Source organism: Amphiura filiformis, chromosome 17 (genome assembly GCF_039555335.1).
Source record: "Amphiura filiformis chromosome 17, Afil_fr2py, whole genome shotgun sequence".
Classification (NCBI taxonomy): domain Eukaryota; kingdom Metazoa; phylum Echinodermata; class Ophiuroidea; order Amphilepidida; family Amphiuridae; genus Amphiura; species Amphiura filiformis.
The window spans coordinates 22209612-22236438 of NC_092644.1; the positions used below are offsets into that span (position 1 = coordinate 22209612).

The window sequence follows — 26827 nt, forward strand, 5'->3', positions numbered from 1 at the left end:
ATCTTGTTACACAAGTTCAACAAACATCGGCCGATTTTCGGCGCTTCTGATTGGCTGACAGTTCACTCCAAGAAAGAGTGAGATTTTGCGCCACTTTTGAGCGAGTGAGGCTCACTCGAAATCACAAGTGAAATAATGTGTACTGTTTTCACTCTTTTAGAGCTAAAACCCACTCTTTTAGAGCTAACTTAAATTCACTCTGAAATTCAGAGTGGTTTTTCACTCTTTTACATTTAGAGAGTACATGCACATGTACAGGGGCGGGTTGTTGGCACGTTTGCGGCGCAACCGCAAAAAAGCATTGACGTCACTACCGAACTTGGGGTGAACCAAATTATAATCTTCGGGTAGGAGACATCAAGTGGAGGTCATTTGAGGTCGATGGTCATGGAGGAGTCAAATTGTAAAATTACGCTGATTAGGCTCAAACCTGGTGGACATGAACCTGCTGAGAATTATTAGAACATAAAAGTGGCCCACCAATATTCTGTAAATATAAATGATCGCAACCACCAAGCAATGCACATAGCAAATAAAGTTGTTTATTTATTTAACTTGATTGATTAACTTATGACAACAACATTACAAATTACATGAATCGGGTGTAATAATATCATAATTACAATGTTTACTAAGTTTGTTGAACAGTGGTACAGTTGTAGAATATTTGAACAGGATTTTCTGTATGTTTGTTCTTTTGTAAATAAATTGTTTTGTCTATGTAAAGAGGATAATTTAATTTATTGACCAGTGAAAGAAATAAAATGATGCAATACGACAGGTAAATCTTACCAAATTATTGTTAAAATGCATTAATGATTATTGCATAAAATTCAAACCAGGCCATGTTCATGTGGACCCAAAACTTCAGTCAATATGTCTGTATGTAGCAAAATAGTAAGGTTAAATTCACTATATTTTAAAATTATTTTTAACTTAAAACAAACAACTTTGTTCCTTTTTTAGAGCACTTATGCCATAATATATCAAGTTTAAATGACCTTTTTTCCCTCCCTCAAAATAAATGAAAATATTCAGGGTTGGTAGTATATTTAGGGAAGGTCAGCCAATCAAACAATCTTTTTGCCTTATGGTTTGGCCGCAGGAATAAAGTCCTTCCGTTTTCCTCCTTGCCTTCCTTGCCCTGTACCCTGACGCCATTTCATGTGTTCCTTCATTCCCGGCCATTTACCTCCCATCATACCCTTTGCTTCCATCATCTTATTAAACTTACACACCCTATCACAACTCCCTGTATCATCCATACAATCAGCTGGACAATGATCTCGCACACACTCAAAATCACATCCATCATCCGTCTTACATTCCTCGTATGCACAGGTAAAGATGTTTATCTGTGAGTCCGCGTCCTCAGCACCCTTGATTGTAGACACATATGCCTGCTTTTGCTTCATGAAGTATTGCTTCATGATGCCTCTTTTGCATTGTTCGTCGCAACCTTTTTCCTCGTTAACGCAGTCATCAGGACAGCGTGTACGCATGCAGTCATAAAGGCAGTTCCCTTCGCATTCAGCTATTGGACATGGTTCTTCTACCTCCGGGTCAGTGTTAGTGTTACCTAGGAAGAAAAAATTTCAATGTTAATTGAACTACATACTTTTCCAATTACATGTTGTAACATTTGCTGTGGAGGACGCCCTCAAAATTTTATTTGTACACGATTGTAATGTACTTTAGTAAACAAACATAACCTGCAAAAATCATTGCTTTAGGTGCTGTAGTTGTGACAAAATCTGAGATTTTGAATAAAATGATAAAATATGTTGTTTAATTATTACAATCCAAAATAATCAAACAGGATGTTATGAATTCATAACACTGTCCACATGTTGTGCGAGAAGATCATAATGCTTCAAAAGGACCAACTTCAGTCACGCTGGTAATTTTAACTTTGTACGAGGTTACTGGCTGACTACTCCCCATTCCAGAAAAATACAGAACTACCGGGTAATTTTTTTGGATTAAAAAAATATTATCCTGTTTTGCCAAATGAAACATAGCTCAATCGTACTCCTTTAGTTAGTCCTAACTGGCAATGAAAGAAAAATTTTAATATTTTTGCAATTTGAGGGAAAATGGTCCAAAAACGTGCAATTTTGCATATTTCTTACAATTGTAGTCACAAAATTGTAAGACTCGGCACAAGTCTTAGCATTCAAAATGTTGAGTATAGGGTAAGAGTTAGCTCATAATTTTAATATTTTATGTTATATTTGCTAATTGGTTATGAAAAAGATTGGAAAATGTGTTTTCCAAAAATTATAATGCATAATACTCGGGGAGCTAGGATCACTTTCTGTGCACCCCCCACAGGACCAAACCAAACCAATTTTTTAGGTTCCTAAGATGACCTAAAACATAATCAGGATGTTCCCAAAAATATAAACTGGCCCCAAGGGGGTAAAAGGTCATCGAACTTTGCATAGGGTCAAAATTTCAAGCGTGCTCAAATTGTGTTGAAAACCATGCCAATGTATTCCCCTAGTCACAAGGATTCAGAAAATGTATAGTTTGACCAATCTAGGATGTACCGTTCTTGAAAAAAAAAAAAAAAGGTCAAAGGTCACGTTTTTGCCTCTATGAAATTCGAAAACATCAAAAGTTCGATTTTGCCAAAAAGGTGTCAAAATGTTCGTTTTGATGATACAAAATCAAATAAGGATAGGATTGCACCATCTTGGATGTTTCGTTACCTAGGTAACACAGGAAAATAGGTCAAGGTCAATAGACCTCAATGGTAGGGCCGACTTGACCTATTTTGCTTTGTTACCTAGGTAACGAAGCATCCAAGATATTACAATCCTATCCTTATTTGATTTCTTTAACCAAAACTAACAATTTGACACCTCTTTGGCAAAATCGAGCACTTTGTTGTTTTCAATTTCTATAGAGGCAAAAAATATGACCTTTGACCTTTTTGGTTATAACTCAAGAACAATACGTCCTAGATAGGTCAAACTATACATTTTCTGAATCCTTATGACTAGGGGAATACATTGGAATGGTTTTCAACACAATTTGAGCAAGTTTAAAATTTTGACCCTGTGCAAAGTTCGATGACCTTTTACCCCCCTTGGGGCAAGTTTATATTTTTGGGAACATCCTGATTATGTTTTGGGGTCATCTCAGGAACCTAAAAAATTGGTTTGGTTTGGTCCTGTGGGGGGTGCACAGAAAGTGGTCCTAGCTCCCCGAGTATAACTTGAACATATGAATTTCTCCAACGTAATTTGGTTCAGTGAAATTGTACGGTAAATTCACTGGGCATTTATTGATTTTCTCTGACCACGATCTACTGCTCAATACACACAAAGCATTGCAAACAACATTTCTATTGTTCGATACGAAATTCCCCACACACAGCGCTACTGGATCGGAAAACAGTTGGAAATTGTTGAACATATATACTTTTTTGTTTTTTCGTCCTAGCCCCCCAAGAATTTATTTTTATGACATTTAAAAACAACAGTAAAAACATACACATTTTCAGTTTTCTGTACATACAATATTGTGTATGCCTATATATCTACATTAGCAAGGTTGTTTTGATCGGAGGAAGCCAAGTCCCGTGGCCGAGTTTGTAAGCAATTTGGGCTCCCATGCAAACGCTATGGAAATTGCTGATATCACACGGCTTTTTATTGGTTAATATTTTGAGATTTACAATTCGACGGTGCTTTATTTTAACCAATCAGAAAGAATTTTATATTAGCATTTGCCTAAGATTGTCAGTAAAATGATAGGGCTTTCGTCCAAAATAAATAATACACGCCGGAGTATTTATACACAGAGGAGGCCGGTCACCATGGACTAAAAATTATCACGCTACAGGAAATTTGGCGAAACTTGGGAACAGAAGAAATTAAATGACGGCGGATTTTGACAAGATATAAATATAAATTTTATACTACAAGATCGGTGACAAACTAAGCTTCAACAAACCCTTTTCGTCCATGAAAAAAGACCTTTCCATTCAAAAGAACGGACTAAAAACCGTGCGAAATCTGCAATTTTTCAACTTTTTCAAGCCTTTTCTGACCCAAAAACAAGTCGCGCTGAAAATGAAGCTTGAGTGAACACGACAAATTCATATGATTAGTCTTTGTTCAAGTCTTTGTGCTTGATTGTCACAGAATACAAAAAAGGTCGAAAAACGCCCTAAAAATGAAAAGGATTAGGATTTAGCTATGTTTCATTTGGCAAAACAGGAAAATATTTTTTTAAACCAAAAAAATTAGTTCTGTATTTTTCTGGAATAGGGAGTAGTCATTATCTATAGAAGTTACTGGTCCAACATATCACACTCATTTAATATTTGCATAATTGTTACCTGCCTGATGGACTGGTATTTATGAATCAGATACATCTCTGAATTTTGCAGTGCATTTGCAAGTTTGCCTAATAATGATGATAAGATGATAATGATGGTTGTTGTTGTTGTTGTTGTTGTTGTTGTTGTTGTTGTTGTTGTTGTTGTTGTTGTAAGATGTTGTTGTTATTTACCTGCTGGATCTGCCGCTACATGACCTTCTGTCAGCGTAAATGTAAACAGTGATAAAGCCAGTAGTAAGGCTAACACCACGGGCTTGCTCATCTAAATGAGGAAAATAAAATTGGAAAAATAAAAAAGATGTCAAAAGTGATGAATACTAGGGTAAATGTAAACAGTGATAAAGCCAGTAGTAAGGCTAACTCCACAGGCTTGCTCATCTAAATGAGGACAATAAAATTGGAAAAATAAAAAGATGTCAAAAGTGATGAGTACTAGGGTAAATGTAAACAGTGATAAAGCCAGTAGTAAGGCTAACTCCACGGGCTTGCTCATCTAAATGAGGAAAATAAAATTGGAAAAATAAAAAAGATGTCAAAAGTGATGAAGACTCTACAAATAAGGGAGGAAAAATAATTGCAGCTTTTTCCAAGTATATTTGATATGTTTGTCTCTGAGCTGATGAGATTCATTACTTGCACATCAAGGGGTAATTTCTTTCTAGCATCTGTGGTTAATGCAAGAATGTCCTATCTGGTAAAGCTGTGCTTATATGCATTTGACAATTTCTGCATTCTACATGTATATTGGACACATACGACACCTGGCAGTTATTGTAGATATGGCATTCTTACATTAACTCCTTGACATGCAAGACATTCAACATACTGTTTTGTAAGATATTTGATTAATGCAGTTTTACCATGGTAATGGCTATGCTACACATTCAACTCTATGGGTCAGAGAGATTTTTGTGGGCTTTGAAGTTTACAACAGTAAATCTACATTTGTTATCTTTTTGATAGGAAAAGTTGCAATTTTGCTTTGTTACTTTAGCCCCTTTTTTCAAGATACATTTTAAAGTAGGCATTTCTTAATACTTTTTTTTTGTGTGTGACTCTATTCTCTTGGTCGGGCTGACGTCACAAAGGAGAAATAGCCTTGTAAAACCAGTGTGCACGTGTGCAGTTCCCCTTTCTCGAGCTGGTTGCTATGCGCACGCTTGTGCAAAGGGGACGAAGGGGACAATGTTCCCGGATGTCCAACCGAGTGAATGGCACTTAATCCACCAGCTCCACCATATGACATTTGGACTCTTTGGGCAGTTTGGGGTCATAAAATGGGGCTTTTTGTATTTAAAAAGAGGACATTCAGAGCTACAAAATGTTACCAGACTTTTGAAATACATACAGGCCAAGTAAAAAAAATAACATGTATATCATCCGGACTTTTTCAAAAATCGGTGAGGGAGACCCTTATTATTTGTTATTATGTTATTTTTTTACCATTCATTTCTGTGTAAAATTGTAATTGCAATTTGTTTTTCAATACATCATAAATACGGGGAGGCTCCTAATATTTTTGTTATTTCCCCAAAGCCCTGCCCCTAGCTTGATGAGCGTGTTTGCAATGTGTTCATAAATGATAACCAAGAACTTAACATGTCTTTTCATTGCAACAAAGATGAAAATAACAAAAATATTTGAAAATCCCCAAAAATAGGTGAGGGTGGGGAAGATATACATGTTATTTATTTTATTTGGCCCCCAGCATTTCTAAACTATAGTTTAATTATTTAAACCATGAAAGATGCGTTTCCTTGTAATTCTTCCACAACACAATGCTATAAAGACTTATCAAAAGTAAAATTGAGAAGCTAACAGGGTTTATCATAATATTTTGACACTGTAGTATAAGCTATAGTTGGGCAAGAAGAGTTATCAGCCCTTCTCCTAAAATTGTCAGCCAGACTTTGATCCCATATTGATCACATGATCTGTGGCTTATGTGTAACGACGACACTCAACGTGGAAATAACTTCCTGTTTATCCCAGATGTAATTCTTCATTCAAATCTTTAAATTAAAGCCTTAAAACTTATCTGATAACTCACCTTGTCTGTGAAACAGAAACAGAGTAGAATAGATTATGTCAAAATATTGCTCAAGATTTTGAAAAGAATGCAATTATTCCGCAGAAATATGCTGCAAGTCGTCAATAATTTCACACCAACTCAACTGTACAGACAGCTATGTATTTGGAATGTCATAGACTATATATCTATATAGGTCATAATCACTGCTTAACCTGTTAGTCCTAACAAAAGATCCTATTAATGCAAAAAAAATTGGGCAAGTTCAAAATGTTACGCTTTGCTGGATAATCTAAATAGGCCCCAGTTGTTTGTTACAAACTGGTGATTTTATTGAAATTGATAGTTATATGGTTTTCCAGGCATGGTTTATTCCACTCCCACTAGTATTAATTGCAGCAAAGTATTCTTGAGAGTGCACCACAATCTGTAAAGTTGCATGGTTTGGGCAACAAATTCAAATATTAATTTATAAGGTGTTGAAGCATGAAATATTAATGTTCTGAAGTTACTGTAGTCACCTGAAAGATTATTATTAGTGACATTCAGATCAAAGGTGGGAATTGTAAAATTGAGATACAGGCAAACTTAAAGAGCAAAACACAATGAAATACATAGCAATAAACCATGAAAAATAGGCAATTGGAAAGCTCATAACGTATGCTTGGAATATATGGACTTCATTAATTATTAGACTTGGCTATAGTGTGTAAACTGATAACTCAATTTTCAAAATTGATTCCTTTAATTGGGTCTGGTTGGGTCAGATTGTGTCACATATTATTAATTATATTTTATGGTTTATATAATATTTTATGTGTAGTTATACAGAAAGAAAGAAAGAACAGTTTACCAACCCATAGTGTTGCAATTAAACAAGACAACAAATAAACACATATCCAGATAGACTGGCGAACAACTCCACTTGGGAAAAAAAAAGCAATGGAATGTGCTAGCATGGGATGCAGTTTCCTCTTGTAGCGAGCAATTGTTCCCATCGTGTTTATTTGTTTTTGTGCATGATGCGTAAGCCCCATTGCCTACTTTACTTGTACAACTTTTCCCCAAATTTAAATTGTTCCTCTTTTGAGCTGATAGCTCATTTTAGTTACCTGTAAAAGCCAGTTGTGATTTCATGCAATCACTTCAAGTAAAAAACTTGGGCTAAAGTTAATTATCACTGCTGCCAGGGGGAGGGTACTCAAGTTTGGTTTGGGTAAGGGTGTGCTACTGAGAATTTGAAAGTTTACGCATCCATATACCAATTTTCCAAGAAATATGTGACCCCTCGGCACAAATGAGCCCTGAAGTCGCCAATCATTATTTTTGAGATATTCAACCAAAATATTCTGCTTGAAATGAGCTTTAAAATGACGTATATCATGTCTATAGTACTTGACATTTAAGTAGTGAAAATCAATAAAACAGTCAATAAATCCTTTGTTTCCTATTGTTTATTGTTAAGTTCGATGGAGCATATCTCAATAGTGGCACTGGCGACATCCGGGCTCAGTTGTGCCGAGGGGTCACATATGGATCCATAGCTATGCCAAAAGTCAACATTTTTGGCCATTATGGCCAAATTGATGAATGCAAATTTACTCCAATGTTTTTACAAATTTTTCCAATATTTTTGACAGATTTTGAAAAACTTTAGCTACAGTTAGGCAAAATTAAGCTATTTTTCAGGGAAAATTTAGAAAAAATTACCCATCCATTTCCAAAATTGGCCTAAGAAAAAGGGGTCATTGATATACCAAATGACAGAAAATGCAACCCATGTGCAGCACTTCTCTGTATGATCATTTGTACTGAGTGCTCCCCAGAGTCGCCACCCCAAGTGATTAGGATCGGAGTTAGGGTTTAGAGTTAGAATTAGGAATAAGAGATTAGGGTGAGGGTTTAAGGTTAGGGTTAAGAATAAGTAATCAGGGTTAGGGTTATGATTATGGATGGGTTTGGCAGCAGTGATGATAAAGTTGCTCCAAATTATGAATTAAGTAGTTGGTATACCTATTCGCTATTTGAGCGCATTGTCATGCACATACACTTAGAAAAAGCCCCACACACCATCTATTGCATTTGAAATCCACACTCCGTTACGGAAGATTTAGCTAAAGTCTTCCACAGAGGTGATAAAGGTCTGAAATAAAGATAGCCAACCTCTTTTAGGGCAGTATTATTAATGCGGGCAGTGGGAGGTATATACGTAAATCAAGGCAATTTTATATTTGCATACCAAAATTTAAGTTGAGTGCCTTTCCCCTGGTCCAGGCGAAATGGAATTCCCATTTCTTCAAAGAGGCACATGGATTTGAATTTGATATGTTACACACCCATTTCATTTCATTTGAATGCAGTGTATTTATCATTCAATTATTCAACCAATGATTTTTCTCTCCTTCTTTCTATTTGGCATACAGGCTCTTCGTGACAGCCAATCAGCATCGAAAGTGACGTCTATCCTACCCTATGAAGATACATTGTGGGTTGGTACAGCCGATGGGCATGTAGCTATCTATAATGTCGTGAAGCTAGACATCCAAGAGGACCACATAACTAATGATACACAAGTATTAACAGATGGTGAAGATACAAATCCTGAGAAGGAGGAGTGCAATGATGTTGATGATAACATTGGAAGGACCGGTGATGTGGAGAAGAGTCAGAAAGATGGTGAAGATGGTGCTAATAGAGAACATTCAGATGAAGATATAAGCAGGGTTGATATACCCAACATAAAGAGCAAGAAGGCTGCAAGGAACTATGAGATGGTGACTAACGAATTTGGTTTTGCTCCTCCTCCCATTCCTCTGCATGGATATGAGTCTGGGTTAGAGGCTATCGACTTACCCCTCCCGTTATCAGATGTAGATTCAGACACCCCCTTGTCTCCACCACCAGTGCTTGTCACAGATATAGATGACAATCCACCAGTATTGCCTGCTGAGGAATCCCGTCCTACATCCTCTGACACAATGTTAGACAGTCCATCAGAGCCTGTGTTGAAAAGGGTTCCCACACCCCCTGGACCAATTATGGACAGTAAAAACAGAGTACCGTCCATAACACCACTACCAGCATTAGAATTAGAGTTTCAATTGCCTGATCCTGAGGAAATAACTATACCCTCCGGGATGATGGTAATCGGGAATTTGTACCTGATGATGAAGGTTCTGGGAGCAAATATGAGGGAATAAAGCGCAAACTTGCAGGTAGTATCAAAGCAAGTGATGCATTGTGTGTTGATGTTAATAAGGACCCGGGTGAACGTTCTCCATCAGGAATATCCAACGATTTTGTCATGATAGAGCAATCCGGGGAAGATTTAGAAGAAACACTTAGATCTCAAAGTTCCTTGTCTGCAAGTGCTACGCATGATGACCATAGCGATGATGAACCAAAAACAAGATCCAGGACAAAGAAAAGAAAAGGCAGCAAAAAACGCTTGAATAGTCCTCGCGCTTTGCGCAATCTTCTGTCCCCTCGTCCATCCAAAGAAAAATTTGAGGATTACCAACCAGAACATGCGCAGTTGAAACCAACCACTAGTTCTCTGGGACGAATGTTTGGTAAATTGACGCGCGGAAACTCTATAAGGACTAGCAAGTATCGGTACAGTCGTGAGCTGAGAGAAGTTACAAGAAGAGGGTCGTTAGGACCAGTTGGTCCTGTTTCTGTTGAAATGACATCCTATGATAGTGAGCAGTGCTTGATGTCATTGGCGGATTCTGAATCACAGCCATTGCCTAACAAAAGAACATCTAAACCTGTATTGGTCAGGAAGAGCAGTAAGCCAATGTTTGATACACATGATATTGTGGTGCATCCGCAGTATGATTTACAAGTGCAAGCAAAAAGGAAGGTTTCAGAACATCAAGTGAGATGCTTAATACAAACAAGGTGAGTGGCTAATAAAATGTTTGTCTCAAATTTTAATGTCATATTAAATGATATTATAATCATTATACGTGCATACTGATACCACTTTAAAAAAACTGTACCAAATGTATACACCCTGAAATTTGATGTGTGCTTATAGCCACAATAAATTAACCAGAGCCTACCGTTACGAGTGGCAATCTTTATATAAGACACAGTGAAGAAATTTCGAAAAACATATATTGTAAACAGCAAACCACAGCGTTAGAAATAAACTGCTAACGTGTACAAAGTTACTAACAAACTTTAAATTTAATGTGACCATACACAGTTGTCAATGGCTAATTTCTAATATCACCAGAGTTTTTTCAGAACATGGTTATTGGTGCAATTAGGATCGCAAATATCTTTAAGGGACATTTAGAGACCTGTTGCACTATTCACCACTTGTGTCATTTTTGTTGCCCTTTGTAATTCTTTATGACCTGGGCATTAGAATTTTGTGCAAACTCAGTAGGGATGCAATCTCGATGATAGTCATAAGCTCTCAGTTGTTTTTCGTATTTTATTGATATTTCTGAAACAAAAATTGGGTTATCCCAATTTTTCAACCATTTTGAAGCAATTTAAAAAATTTGTACAGATTTCTTGTTACTTTAAAATGTCTAATGTTTTTAGGAGTCAAGGGTGTTACAGTCCTCTTGCTGATATGTATCCTCTTTTTGTTATATTATGTCACTAACAGAGGGCAGTCTCAAAGAACAGTTGCGGTATTGAAATTAAAGAAATTGTTTTCATTTATTTCATTTCAATGCAGAGTTGATCATGACAAGGAGCCAGCCATTGTGAGTTGTGCTGGTTACTATGACGATGATGAGAGCATACTGAGGTGGACATGTCACACAAGAGAGGTAAGAAGATATGGTGCCCGGGACATGGTGTAATGGGGACAGAGGCAGAGCTAGGGTTTGAGATGCCCAGGGAAAGGGTAGGGAATAGTGTGCCTTTTGTGAAGGGGGAAACAGCTGACCTGCTCACATTAGTAACTTTTCCTGAACAATTGTTCACAGAGGACATGAAAATTTCTGCAAACTAGAACAGTCTTATAATTACTACTTATATACTACCTTGGTAACATTGTCTTGCCAACTGTGATACAAATTATGAAGGACCATATTTTAATTAAAGACTAGTTTTTTTGTAGTGCATTCATACACTCTTAGATAGCGAGAACCAATCGGAGCAAACGTTAGAAAAATGTGAACTATGCATTTTGTATAATGCTCAGGCGCATACTATGCACAGTGCTTTTGGACACATTCATTTTTCTTGTGGGTTGATGCATTTATATTTGCTTGTATTTCCAACATTTTAGTGACAATTTTGTTAGAAATAGCAAAAATCATGGAATTTTTTCCTTGTGTATGAACTTGTACTGAGATGTTGATGTCGGGCTTGTGCATTAAATGCATCAACATCTCAATATGTGTGCATTAATTCATACAATTTTACTCCCAACAAGTATTATGCATTTGTCTATAAATAAACAATGGTGCCTATTTTCTTTTATTGCAGAATGTTTGGATGCAGCTACCTATAGAAGAAACAACATAACACTATCTGTCAGGTCATCTCATAGATGAAATCAACAAATACAAGCAGGCACTGATACAGGTTGGATAGGATCTGCATTTAGGCTTACGATTACCCCTATTAAATAAAGCGTAAGATAGATCGTAAGTCTTCATGAAACAGGCCCAGGCATGATAGCATCATAGCAAACATGTTAGGTATATGTGGTGTGATCAAGCAAAATCTGAAGTCGGGTATAATTCAAGTTTTCTACATGATTGTATAAAACGTTTGCAAAGGTACATTTTGTAGAAAACCCCACTGAAATTGAACATTTAGTTCCAAAGATATGAACAATTGAAGTGTTTCCAAAACAGACAACAACAGAAATGTTTTCCTTTGTTTGTCTATGTCTGGAAATCAATATTTCTGTCTGAGTTCTGACTGATTTTTGCTTGATCACATCACATATTAAGGATGAGTTAGACCTAAGTTGATACCACCTGGGGCAAAGCAGCTCTTGTACCAGAGAGTTGAACAAGTTTGATCATGGCCACTTCATACTTCTGTGGGACAGATATTGGTATGCTTCATGCATTTTGGGCATCAGTACAGCTTTACACACTTAGGTAGTAACAAAACCTTCAATTTGTAGGGTGTATGTCTCATCCACAGACCGACAACTAGGTGCTAGAGTTTTACCTATCATAAGTTGCCTTCCAGACTCACCTCAATGTAGCCATTCTTTGCACCTGTTGTTTTATTATAGTTCAACACATTTTCCAACAAAAATGAATGTAAGTGCTCAACTAATGAAAGTTGTATAGCGTATTATGATAAAGACATGTCTTTACCACAACATATGGGAACAGTAAGTATAGGCCTATAGCTAATAGAAATTAGCCAAACAAAAGCAATAAAACTCTCCAATACTTTGAAAAGTGTTGAAAGTGAATGTTATGAAATGCAGAACGATGAGTTTTTTAAATATATTTTTTTATTGTGTGGACACATGATCGATGGACATTATCCCATATACCTGTATCTAATCATGAAAATACAATGAATTGTTTGCTAGACAATTGTATATTAAAAAAATGCAAAAACAGTAATTTTTGAGCATTAGAAAACCAGTATTTTACAGTATAGATAGATGATCATATTTTTGATATGTGTACTACTAAAAGTGCAATGGGCTATGCCAGTTGAAATCCATACACCCCCTATGGAAGACATGACCTTAAACCATCACACAGGGAGTGTGAATTTCAAATAGGATTACCTAAATGGGTGATTCCATTTGAAATTCACACTCCCTGTGTAGAAGATGAAAGTCATGTCTTTCATAAGGGGTGTATGTATTACAACTGGAATAGCCCAATTATTAATGGTGCTGAAAGTAATATAAACAGTAATAAAAACAGTTTGATAATTAGAAATGTAGACTAAGATAGGGAAGAATATGCCTGAGAGAACTCTGATGACTCTATAACAAGCAGTATGTATAATGGTATGTTAAATCAACTGTATTGGATTGTCATAATGGGGACCAAAAAGTGTACCTTTTCTCAATATCATATCTTAGTAAATGTCAATGCATCATAAATCGTGCATGAGAGTAGGTTTGTGCATGTAGGATTCAGCATTATTAGCATACCATAATTATTACATGCACACTGCAAACAAGCATTGCACATTAAAAACATGTTTTGTTAGGTGAATGACAAACCAATTATCCAAATATGCACTTTTAGAGTTCTCCCATTGGGCTATTACATTTAAATTCTGCCATACCCCTGTAAAAGATTTAAGAAAAGTCTTTCATTGAGGGAGTATGTTTTTCAAATGGAATTGGCTAGGGTTCATTATTTTGAAACCCATACTCGACTCCCCCTGTATATGGCGTAAGTTATATCTTCCACAACTGGAGTGCAGTACGGTATTTCAAATGGAAGTTACCCAGTTGTCTATTCTATTTGAAACTTGTGGAATGGAAGACTTGATCAAAATCTTTCACATGGGGAGTGTGGATTTCAAATGTAACAGCCCATTTACTTTATTTCTATTGTATAAATCAAAATAATGTAAATGGTGTATAGATCATTTTACAGGCATGTAGTGACCAAAAAGCTCAAATCCGCCCACTAAAGGGATGGGTTTATATGTGTGTAAATGGAGGAGAAATGGGAGGATTTTGGCATGTTTGCTGTGATTGTTTGCCTAGCAATATTGATCACAAGTACACAATTGATGGTGCATATCAAGGACCAAACTCTATAGTTTTATATTTGAGCACGATCACTTCTGTAAGGTCATGGGAAATTATGTAAATCGGCTTTTATATTTGATGTTGCATATCGGCTCACGCACTTTATTTTTGTACCCAGTATTTCACAAAGTCCCTGTACTCTGATGACCCTATGACTTTTTGCTGGTATGTTGAGCACTTTAAACAATTAATTATAGTACTTACCTCCTACTTTAGGAACATGCGTATGTCTTAATGTATGTCGACCATGTCAACAACCCAGTGTAGTTTTACATGGTTGGAAAAGTCTATTTCCTTTCGCTATTTTGCCAATCATAATTCATAAATTGTCCAACTTTTTTGACAAAAAAGAGTTTTACAACTATTCCGCCAGCAAGGAAACACAAATTTATGTGTATCCAGTGCGTCCTTTACGTTAAATAGTTCAGTTTATTGTCAAGTTGTGCCTCTATACGCCATATTTACGGAATTGATGATACGAGCTGATACAGAATTTTTGAACCCAAATTTCTTGAAATATACATTACCTTTTTAACTTCTCGCCACGAAATTGGATTCATAAGAAGGTCAAATACAAGCCTTCCATTATGGCTGGTATCATCATCTCGATTGGTGTCTTGTGTTAGTATTATTCCATATTTTGCTGGTAGAAGTTCAATGAAACCCTCCATAATTCACGACTACTGTCACTTGTGTTATAAACTCGATGTGTTTACTATATTGTCGCTCAGGTCCGCGACTAATCGCAGGGACCAGTCTATCATTAGCTATTCTATACACTTTTCAATAGCCTTATTGTGATGTGTGGGAGTTTTAAAAGCCGAGCCATGAACAAAATATAATGCGAGCACCGGGGCATCAACTTTAGAGGTGACGGTACCCCCAGCGGTATGTGCCTGTCAATATATGCCCCTCTTTGAAGCCGACTATACCCGATGACCAGGCACCTTCAGTTTTCAAAATATTATACCCAATGACCCCTTTTTCATTTTGATTGTACATAATTGACCCTTTTTTTTTATTAAAAAAAAACCCAACGTTTTTTGTACTGATATGCGCCTACTTCGGCGACGCTTGTACAAAATGTAGGCACATATTATACCCATCAATTCTAAAGTTGAGTGCCCCGGGTCGAGCGCATACTGCGGGCCAATGAACAATGAGATAGTGGCTTTTCTGATATCACTTTGAGGAACTGTTGAAGTATAAATCAGCCAACGAGTAGGTGTGTCCAAATTGCACATCTTGAATTGAGACCAAGACATGCTGTTATTTCAATTGTTATATCGTTCTGGTTGGTTTATTACCTACCATTGCCTACGAGATGCAGTTCTAAGGTGACAGAGGGACAGGTCTGCAATTCGATTCCACAACCATTCATACCTTTCATCTGTTTTATTGTATTATCGTGCGAATTGCTCCGTGGTACCTTACGGGTACCTGAATTTTATTTGAATGAAGATGACTCTGTCATGCTCGACGTCATATTGCATAATTTCTATACAGTATATGCAATAAACCAACCAGAACAGTATAACAATTGAAATAATAGGCAGTTCTAAGATAGGTTAAGAAGAATATAACGTCATTCTGTATTATTATTCAAGGTTGTAACGTGTGTCTATGCTGTCATGTAGGCCTATCTGGCAACAGACACGCCCCCCCGGTACAAACAGATGAAATTTGTAGAAAAGCGTGATTATGACAAAAAACATTAAAAAATGATACTTTGAGGTATTGTTTTTTAATTTTTGTATGGCAGATCATACATACACATGTGCTGAGGTCAAAAAGGTAAAAATTTTGTTTTTGACCCCTGACTCACCTGTCATTCCAAACAACCCCTTAAGTAAGTGTGCTGTATCTTTAAATAATACTGTATTTTGACTTTGGAGGCAGATGCTTTAATCAGTTCGCTTCCAAAGCAAAAATGTGACTCATCATATAAAAACTGACCAGTTGTCAGCTAGCTTCATGTAACAATGAAAGAAGATGGAAAAATATTTAGAAAAATAGAAATAAATTTGAGCTTGCTTTGCCTCATAAAACATTTTTTTCTGTTTTCAACAAGAAAGGTGTAATTTTAAAGCCAACAAATAGCAGTTCATCCTAGTTTTACAATCTCAATTTATTTTCATTTCTGACGACAACTGGTAGGTTTTGAGGTGATGGGTCACAAATGTAGTATCTACAAAGATATCAAGGGTTTATGACAAGAATGCCATATCTGCAATAGCTGCCAGGTGTTATGTTTACAATATTGAATTCAAATATTGTCAGAAGTATTTCAAGCAGCCATTGCAGATAAGGCTTTCTTGCACTAACCCCTTGATATAGCAAATACTGTTTTTTAGTTGGGAGGCAGACATATCAATATTTTGAATTATATTGTTTCCATCTTGTTGAATAAGTGATGTCAACGTGTTGAGGCAGCTGTTTTGAGCGTATATCAGGTCATATATATGCGGTGTCTCTAACTTGTACGCCAACGCTTTGATCGAGTGTGACTTGAAGCTGTGCCCAATGTAAAATAGTATATTATGCTTCCAATGTAAAACAAAGTATAATTAATTATAGTGTGTTTCGTCTGAAATTGAGAGTAACGCCATGTTGGATTTTACCTAGGCAAATTTGAATCTGTGTGTTTATGTGGTTGTGTTGCCAGGGTACAGACAATTAGCCCTTCTCTGTGTGTGTGTATAGTATACCCAGCGGGATTAAGTTAGCTCATGATTCAAATCTGCTAATTCGAAATCTACTAATGCTAATTCGAATCTGCTAATGCGAAATCCAAAATGACGTTGCTCTCAACTTGAGACAAGACATACTATAATAGCAAATCAGATACTGCATTCCTACTTAGGAGGGCGGATGTGCTGAGTATTTCAAAACTCAGGAATCCAAGGTCCAGATTGAATTTAGCTAAATATTGCTATATTTATAAATATTGCTATATTTATAAATATTGCTATATTTATAAACAGATAATTCTTTGCAATACAAGGATTGGGCTACTCCAGATGAATTATATGACCAAGTATGGCAGACACAACTGCAATCCTGGAACAAACTTTGCCACATTTGCTCAAAGCAAATCAAATGTGTGACATGTAAAATGTATATGGAGGGCAGTGAAGCATGCCTCTCATGTATTTGAAGTAGAGACTCAGCCATTCCTCTCCCCCTCCCCAAATCTTGTCACAGACCTGATGGCATTGGCTTACTTTGAATTAGGGGAATGGGGGGCAGAAATTAAGTGTACCTACATGTTTTCCAGGAGTGTAGCATTGTAGGATGTTTTTAATATTCACCAAATCTGACATTTGTAGTAATAAGGATTGACCTTTATTGCCTAATAACAAAGCACTTGACAGTGCAAACAATTCCTATTTCATTTTTGCTTTTGCTGGGGGCACCTGAACCATCGGGCCCCTGGACTTCGTCCACCCTGTCCACCCACTTGCTACGCCCCTACCTGGTTTGTATTATAATGGAAAATTACTTGACCAGGTGCCAGACAAATGTCAGAATGTTGCACCTGCTGCAATATTTGTTCACCTAAACCAACACAAATCATTGCAGTCAGTGATACCAAGGTATTGTAACTTAAAAAATGAAATAAGGTTTCATTTGATGATGTTTGAGCGTTTTGAAAATTGGTCCAACTTTTGCCATAAAATAACTGTCCTCAATTGACTCAAGTACAAGTGCATAAGGGAACAAACCAAAAGTTCAGCAATGTACTATAAATGAAAATCCTTTCGTTAGGGGGAGGGGTCAAAAAGTCTGATTACATTGGTAAAAAACAAGTTAAAATATTGGTCAAGTTGATATTTCAGTTTTTAATTTTCAACATTTCACACTTGTGTTAGAAGGTGGGAGGGGGTCAGCCCCCTGAGGAATGGGATAATTAACAAAAAACTGTGGTATTAAGGCTGTTTCCATTAGGTTGTTTTATGTTTTTGTGGAATGACCAAATGTTATAACGGGCTAATCCATTTGAAGTCCACACTCCTTCTGTAGCAATTTTAACTCTTCCACGGAGGGAGTAATGGGTTTCAAATAGAATAAACAATTGGGTAACTTCTATTTGAAATACTTACTCCATTTGTGGACGATATAGGTAAAGCCATATACAGTAGAGTATGGGTTTCAAATAATTAACACTAACCAATTTCATTTGAAAAACATACTCCCTCTGTGGAAGCCTTTTCTTAAATCTTCAACAGGGATATAGCAGATTTCAAATGCAATGGTCCAATGGGTATATACCATCTTCGTAGACCTTTGTGTAGTGATAAATGAATTTTGACCAAACTGTCAATTATGTCATTTTGTCATGAAGTTACAGAAATAGGTAATTAAATCTTTTATAAAGTGTCAAAATGTAAGTAGCTGTATAAAGTTTCAACAATATCTATTTTCTCACAATACTGAAAGTGCCTATCTCTAGTTTACCAATCATAAGGAATTTTTGCATTATTATAATTATTATTTTTTTGTAAGATGCAAGATACTGATTGTAAAAATGACCATTATACTATTTGCTGTATTTTGTATGTATATTCAACCATGTATGTTATTGTATCAAATATATGCAATTCCATTTTTAAGATGTGCTAATTTTTTTATAGAAATTGTAGAAAATGTATAAGTATGTAAATGGTTATGAACAAACTGATTGGGCTGTTCCAGTTGAAATCACACACCCCCAATGGAAGACATGACATTAATCTTCCACACAGGGAGTGTGAATTTCAAATGGGTTTACCTGAATGGGTGACTGCATTTGAAATCTACACCCCCTGTATATGTGTTGGAGGTTAAGGTCATATCTCCCATAGGGGTGTAGGGATATCAACTGGAATAGCCCATTGGTTCACATGGTTCACATAAGTTTTCCATGATTGCCACATAGTGTCTTATCTGCACAATGTACTCTTTGTATATACCTACACACACAAACGTGGGCTCATTTTATATATGGTTCCACCCACAAATTACCTCATTTTATGATAAGGCAACACACACAATTGGGCTCATTTTATATGGCTCCACCCACAATTTGGCTGGTTTTAAAAGGTAATAGCCAAATCATGTATGGGTTTGATGAGCTAAATAAATTGCCCAAATTGGTGTGAATTAAGATATTTCTCTACTGCATCACTTCATTCATGTTAAGGAACTGTTACAGGATGTCGAAAATTTTGAAAGAAAAAAATCTTTTTCAGGAATTTCCAAAGTTAGGGTCAATATTCTTTTGTACAGTTAAAACTTTTTTCCAGATTTTCCCGATTGAGGTCGGTCAGATGAGGAAAATCAAACAACTTTTCTTTGTTGGCCCTATAATCCGATCCTTTGTAACCAATCAGTGAAGTGCATCACAAGATTTGCAAGGAGAAATCATGACTAAGATGGCTTTGTACTGCCAAGAAATTCGGAAGCGTGCCCTCTACAGCACTATAAATAATAGAGTGGATGTTTTTAGTCAACTAGAGTTGATCAGTATGCAGAAATGGACTATTCTATTTGAAATTCACACTCCACCTGTGGATATATCTTCCACAGAGGGAGTATAGGTTTCAAATATAATAGACAATATGGTAACTTCCATTTAAAATACTCCATCCAATTGTGTAAGATATAGGTAAAGCCACTTTATCATGGCTTGTCACAAACTAAATACAGACACTTCTAAAGGAGAAGTGTGGCTTTTAAAGTAATTAATTGTAGCCAATTCCATTTGAAAAATGTACTCCCTCAGTGGAAGACTTTTCTTACATCTTCCACATGGGTAATGGCACATTTCAAATGGAATAGAACAATTACAACACAATATATCCTTGGATTTAACCAATTGCTTTTCACATTGTGACCTTCAACCGCAAATTTGGCAGAACTATTTCTGAGCTATGGTCAATTCAACCTCTTTATTGGGCTATTCCAGTTGAAATCCATACACCCCCTGTAGAAAACATAAGTCGTTATATCTTCCACACAGTTTCCAGTTTGAATTTCAAATAAGGTTACTTAAATGGGTGACTCCATTTGAAATTTCCACCTCTTATGTGGGGGATTAAGGTCATGTCTTCCACACACTTGCGCACCTGGACCAAGTCTGGATCACTGGATCATGTCATGCCACATGAACAAAATGATCTCATAATAATTGAGTTTTATACAGGGTGTATTAAAATGCTTTGTTGTCTAATGAAACACTAGCTTCTCCCAAATTCGACGTTAGATCCTCTTGCCATGCCTGCAATATACAAAATGTAGTTTTATGACCTTTTATTACATAAATCTACAAATAAGGTTGATGTTATTTTGATGGGACAGCCTTGTCCATACTCACTGGATATTGATGGGTACCAATCATTTTGATACACCCTGTATTCATAAAAATATGCACTTATCAGTTACTTGCCAATTATCTTGCACCATCCAATTTATAAACTATGCAATATTTAGCAATATCTTGTCATTTTAAGCTTTGTTGAGTGTATAAGGTGGTACATTTTTATAAGGTAAAACTATGCAATTTTGTATTTTCATTTTGTACTTGTAATATTTCTTGTAGAGGCTGAATTATATTTTTTGTTGCAGCCTGTGTAACTGTTTATTTTAATTTTGCTAAGAAATCACTCTTGATCTCAAAACTTGCCACATCAATTGCTTGCAAAATTAACATGTTTTACAGTTATTTTACCACTACTCCCTATTCCATTAAAATACAGCATTGATTTTTTTTTAATTAAAAATATTTTCCTGTTTTGCCAGATGAAAAATAGCTAAATCCTAATCCATTATTTATAACTGGCAATGAAAGTCAAATTTTAATGTTTGGTAAATTTTTGGAAAGGGCCAAAAACATGTGTTATCAATTTCAGGGTGCTTTTCATATGGTGTGACAGTCAACACTTGTATGGGGGACTAATTTCAAGTTGTGCATTCTAATTTTTGGAAACAACCAATAATAAGATAAAATATTAAAATTATGAACTAACTCATAGCCTATAGGCCTACTCATCACGATTTTGAGTGCTTACACTTGTGCCAAGTCTTGGACTTTTGAGACTACAATTCGTCGGTCGCAACACATAGTGGCGTAGAGTGATTTTCCAAATTTTCCGTTTCACATAGTGGCGTATAGCTTTAGAGCTAACTATTATCCTATAACAGTTATTCCTTGTTAACTATTAAAGACACAGTTTAATAGTTTGAACCTTAAACTTCAATTTCAAATAGAATCGGGCCACTGAGAGATAACAGTGGAGAAGTATAGACCCCATTACTAGTAGCATATCCTTCAAAAACGGTTTGCTCGGAAACGTATTTTGTCCTTCACATACGCCACTATGTGTTGCGACCGACGAATTGTAAGAAGACATGCAAAATTGCATGCATTCAGCCCATTTTCCCTCAAATTGAAAAATATCAATATTGGACTTTTATTGCCAATTAAAGCTAACTAAAAGATTAGGATTTTATATTATTAGGCAAAAGAAGATACTTTTTTAATTTGAAAAAATCAGTGCTGTATTTTTCTGGAATCAGGAGAATTAAAATTAAAAAATAATACAGCACTTGAAACAGATTTATCAGGATCGTTCATAGTTCAATACAGTAGAAAAGGTTCTTTTTCAGATCCAATTATGCTGGTACTTACTCAGAAATATTTCAATTCCTATCAGGAATCTTGATCACTCTGTTGTGGTGTTTCTAGATGTTTGATGAAACGGCAACACTGTTTGGTCTTGATGACGTAACCAAACTTCCTGGTTGCTGTTTTTTGATGAGTTGATCGTAGATCTTATCAAGTTTGTAAGCCCCCTCGTCTTTGTTCATGGTGTTCTGCCCCCGGGGTTCTGCCCCCTACTTCTTATCCAGATTGCCTCCTTCAACCAGCGTGTTGTTTTGTCTGTTTCTTGGTCAATGATCTGTGCCTCCTCCCACCCAATTACGTGATTTTCGGCTGCTACGTGTTCTGCTATTGATGATTTGTGGATTTCTGATGTTGAGACTTTTCTTTGAGCCCTGGTAAAGCTTTTTGCACTTATTTTCTCTGTTTCTGATTTGTGTTCTGAAAGTCTTGTGCCGAACAAATGACCTGTTTCACAATGTATGTTTTGGGACAGTTTTGCCATGGGATCTCATAAATTGCCTCAGCAGTCTGCAAAGGGTCACGTTTGTCCTTGGGGTGCACAAGCAAATTTCGTAAAGTGCGATGAGGTTTGAAACAAGAGGAAAAACCATGTTTCTTGAAAACCCTGGACACGCGCTCTGACAGTCCCTCTACATAGGGAATGACAAAAAAACCTTTGTTCTTTTCTTTGCTGTCATTTGTCGGCTTTTTCTTTGGTTTTGGATTATCTTTCTCTTCCTTCACCTTATTGATAGTCCATTCCGGATAACCACACTGTTTGAGGGCTTGTTTGATGTGCTACTCCTCTTTGTGCTGATCTTCTGGCTCAGTGACTATGCTATCTTTCCTGTCGAGCAAGGTTCTTACTACTAACTTCTGATGAAGAGGGTGGTGGGATTGGAACTGTAATTCTTATTCAATGGGTGCGTCTTGTAAAGAATTCACGTAATTTGATTGGTTTTCTGGTGTATAATATCTCACAATAGTTGATAGTGATATTTGTCAGGGTAGCGCCGCCACGCAATGCACGCTTTGTTGCTCCTCAATGATCGCGCGATAATGCGTTCGCGTAATACACGTGCAAGAACCAAGAACGCGATTCGGCGGCTTAGATGTTCGTGATGGGTTCGTTCATTTAAGACAACGGGGATGTTCTCACAAAAGTAACTTTATTTTTTTCTGGAAAAAGGCAGTTTTTCTCGCAAAAATTACATTAAAACTGAATAAGAATGAGAATAAATGATAGGATTTTGTCTTTTGCCTATCAATATCGTGTCATAATGGATGGGCTGGCCAATATTTTTATCGTAGTGGATACGGCTGCCACCGGCATCCACTACTCAAAATATTGGCCAGCCCATCCATTATGACACGATATTGATAGGCAAAAAGACAAAATCCTATCATTTATTCTCTAAGTATTGGTCTGTGTGGGTTGGTTTCCTGTATATGCAGAGTTTGGTCGTGCCATCTGGTTTCTTGATGATGTGAGTGTCTAAGAATGGTATGCTGCCTTCTGATTCCTCCTCGTACGTGAACTTAATACTACCTGTCGGATCTACTTGGTTGATCAACTCATCAAAAAACAGCAACCAGGAAGTTTGGTTACGTCATCAAGACCAAACAGTGTTGCCGTTTCATCAAACATCTAGAAACACCACAACAGAGTGATCAAGATTCCTGATAGGAATTGAAATATTCCTGAGTAAGTACCAGCATAATTGGATCTGAAAAAGAACCTTTTCTACTATAATACAGCACTGACTTTAAAAAATGTTAAGCACTTTTGACAATTAATCTTATAGTTTTGTTTTGCAAAAGAAAGAAAATATTATTTGAAATTGAAGATATTAAGTGCTGTATTTTCTCTAGAATCAGGCCAAGGTGCAAATTGAAAAAAAAAAAAAAACTGCTGATGTATGTGTAAATCAATGGTGCTTATATGCTTTGGAGAATAAACTCAACTTATTGCACAATTTATATCATGTATTTGTAGCATCAATTAGTGTTCAACTACAAAAGCATAGTATCAAGACGTAGGTCCATTTGCCCACCTATTTAATTATTTTGCCCATCCAGTAAGTGCAATTTGCCCACTGCCCAAAAATGCCCACAAGTAAATTATTTCAATCGCGATGCCATCGTGTTGTGCCCTTGAGTAAGGCACTTTATCTCTATTACTCCTCTTCACCCAGGTGTTTAAATGGGTACCGGCATTCTTAAATGCTGTGAAGGTAACAGACTCGCTGTAGAGGAGGTGTAGCGATATAGCAACATTACATGGAAGAGTCTGGCCCAATCGCCAATGAAAGAGAGATGGGCACTCTGATCACTGTTTATACAGGATCGTCACCTTTACCTTTTTTTTTTACACATTATCCTCTTTTAATTTCAAGCCAAACAAATGAGGTAAAACAAAGAAAATTGCTATTTCATTCCAGCGCCTAGGCCTAGTACAATGCGTATATCATCTCGCAGATCGTATTATTATTATCATGATTATCGGGAGCTTCACATAGCTGATGGGATAACAAGACATAAGATGAATAGCGATATACACACAGACGGACAGCGCCTACAATGCGTGTATAATCTCGTCGATCATATTATTATCATCATGATTATTGATGGAGCTTCACACAGCTGATGGGATGTACATATGCATAGAGTTACTGATTCAATGGTACGCACATGATGTGTTTATCCAGCACTCGATAGGTGAGCTCGGAATAAAACCAGAGATCTCCGGTTTTATTATAAATTTTAAATTTTTCTGTCACTTAGTCTTTCACAGGGCATTTCTGTACACCAATCGCCATTACAATGGTGTAAAACGTAGAAATTCAAAAACAAATTGAGGATGTTGCTGTGGGGCAAATCACATTATGGCTTTAACTATGAATGACTGAATGCCTTATTTTTTCTCCTTGAATTAAATCAAGCGCAACAGAAAATGAAATCATGGCATCACACCCAAGAGTGTGTCCACCCAGACCGACCGTACCGGTTAAACAAACAAATAATCATGATATTTTATGCAAGTATTACAATATACAAACAATATCAAGTTCAAAGTCCCACACATTATCAGGTTCACGTTAAATGTGCCAAACACTGTAGGCTGATTACTCAGCCAGCCAGCGCCATTGTGCAAACTGTAAAGATGTGATCACTGGATTACTTTCAAAACACACTTGGAATTATTAATTGGGTAAGCATAATAATGACCCTGATTCATTTTATTCATCTATAAAACAATTTCAATCTTCTATAATTTGCCTGATGATGTATGTAACTGTGTATGTGTGGGAGGATGTAGAGGTGGATGTAGAGGTGTATTAAGTTGGAGGTGTATGTATGTAGGCCTATGTAAATGTTTTTATTAGATAAATTATGCAACTAAGGCCAATATATGCTACGGTGGTGTTTGTTTCAGGTCTTTTGAGAATCACCTCATTCAAATATGTATTTATTAATTTTTTTGATATTTTTGAATGAAATAAAGATTTTGATTGATTGATTGATTGATGAATGATTGAATTATGAATAAATGATTTTTTTTCTCCTCAGGTCAAATCAAGCACAACAGCAAGTGAAAGCATGACTTCACAGGCTACCACCTTGAATGAACAAGGTATTGAACTTTCTTTCATTGAGGGAAGACATGCTTATTTTGCTCTGAGATTTTCTTGTTTGCTACTGAGTTCTATTTGAACTTGCCTTCAGTTTTTGACTTGAATTTGTTTTAAACTACAGCATGTAGTTTTTGTTGTTTGCTTTTATATTTTGTTGTCTGTCCCTGAAAAAGAGCAGTTTATCTGCTCGAAACGTCAGGTTTTATTTGTCTGTTTTGTTTTGTTTGTCTGCTCCAGTGTACTTTTTTTGTACTGTTTTGCTGACACTTCTGTGGGCTCTGAAATTGGCAATTTTTGAGTCATTGAACTTTGCCTGTTTTTGTGCCTGCATTGGTTGTTTGGTTTACCGAGTCTGTTTATGTGCACAGTGATTTTCATCACTTGTTCTAGTGTACGTTTGTATTTCCATTGATCCTTGCAGGTTTATCACTTTTGGCTATCTAACTTTACCTACTTCTAATGCCTACATTTGCTGTCCCCCCCCGCTGCATATTGTCTAGTGTGTATTTTACTTGTTTCCCCACTTCAAGTTGGTATACCTTGCTCTTTTTCTTTCCAGAACAAGGTATATTTATTTACATCTTCAATACCTTTAGGAATCTCCTTGAAATAGGCTGGCTATGGTGCCAATATGTGAAGCAAATCAAATTCCACATTGTTATATTTCTAATAATTATTCAGCTTGATTTTGCTGAAAACACATATTTCGATCACCTTTTGCTAAAAAGTTTTTCAAAGTGTACATGTAGTAATCACAAAATGGAATTTTGACACATTTCTTCTCATATCTGAAAACTTCTGACTAGTCATTTTGCTATAATGTTTACGATTTTATTATCATTATTGCTGTTATTATTATGTGTCTAAGGGTTGGGTTAGGATTAGAGTTAGGATAAGGTAAGGGTTAGGGTTAGTGTGGTTTGCTGTTATTATTATTAAATATAATTAATTATCATTATTATTACAGAAGCATTGCCGACAAGTGTAACACCTGGTTTGATTTCTCTGACTAATGAATGGAAATCATGGGCAATTACAGTATCAGGTACATATTTTTTAAATATACATTTCCATAATTTCCTCCAGGCTGTATAGGAAACTTGACATACGAGGCAGACGAAACTACATTTTGGCTGACAGCCTGTTAAAAATAGACGGTTAGCAGTTATAAACTGGTTGAAGGTGTACGGGACATGCCACCATTTTGGGGTACCTTTTCAACGATTTTGGTATATCGATGGGTGGGTTTTCAGTGGAGACCAATTCACCTAATTGGGCACATTTGTTCAAAAGTGGCCCTTAAAAGTGCCTATATAATTAGGGTGGTTTTGGGGTGTTTTTTTGTTGTGAAAAATTGGTATACTGATTGGTTGCAAAAACAGCAAAAAGTAGGTATAGAGAAAGTCAGCATCTGAAAGTCTGTGGCATATCTGTTCAAAATT

The 26827-nt window shown here is 36.3% G+C and overlaps 2 protein-coding genes across 2 annotated transcripts in view; one reads left to right on the top strand and one right to left on the bottom strand.

Moving 5' to 3' along the window:
• The window catches only part of LOC140138221 (uncharacterized), a 104164-nt gene extending 92069 nt beyond the window's left edge, over positions 1–12095 (top strand). The window contains 4 exon segments of the mRNA XM_072160135.1: positions 8806–9576; positions 9579–10285; positions 11082–11175; positions 11840–12095. Coding sequence (XP_072016236.1) covers positions 8806–9576; positions 9579–10285; positions 11082–11175; positions 11840–11878 — 1611 coding nt within the window. The 3' untranslated portion in view covers positions 11879–12095.
• LOC140137472 (uncharacterized) lies at positions 705–6554 on the bottom strand. The gene is made up of 3 exons (XM_072159167.1): positions 6404–6554; positions 4525–4615; positions 705–1579 (listed from the first exon to the last, which is right to left on the bottom strand). Exons 2-3 carry the CDS (start codon positions 4613–4615, stop codon positions 1089–1091), a joined length of 582 nt encoding a protein of 193 aa, XP_072015268.1. The 5' UTR covers positions 6404–6554; the 3' UTR covers positions 705–1088.
• Positions 12096–26827: the final 14732 nt, after the last annotated feature.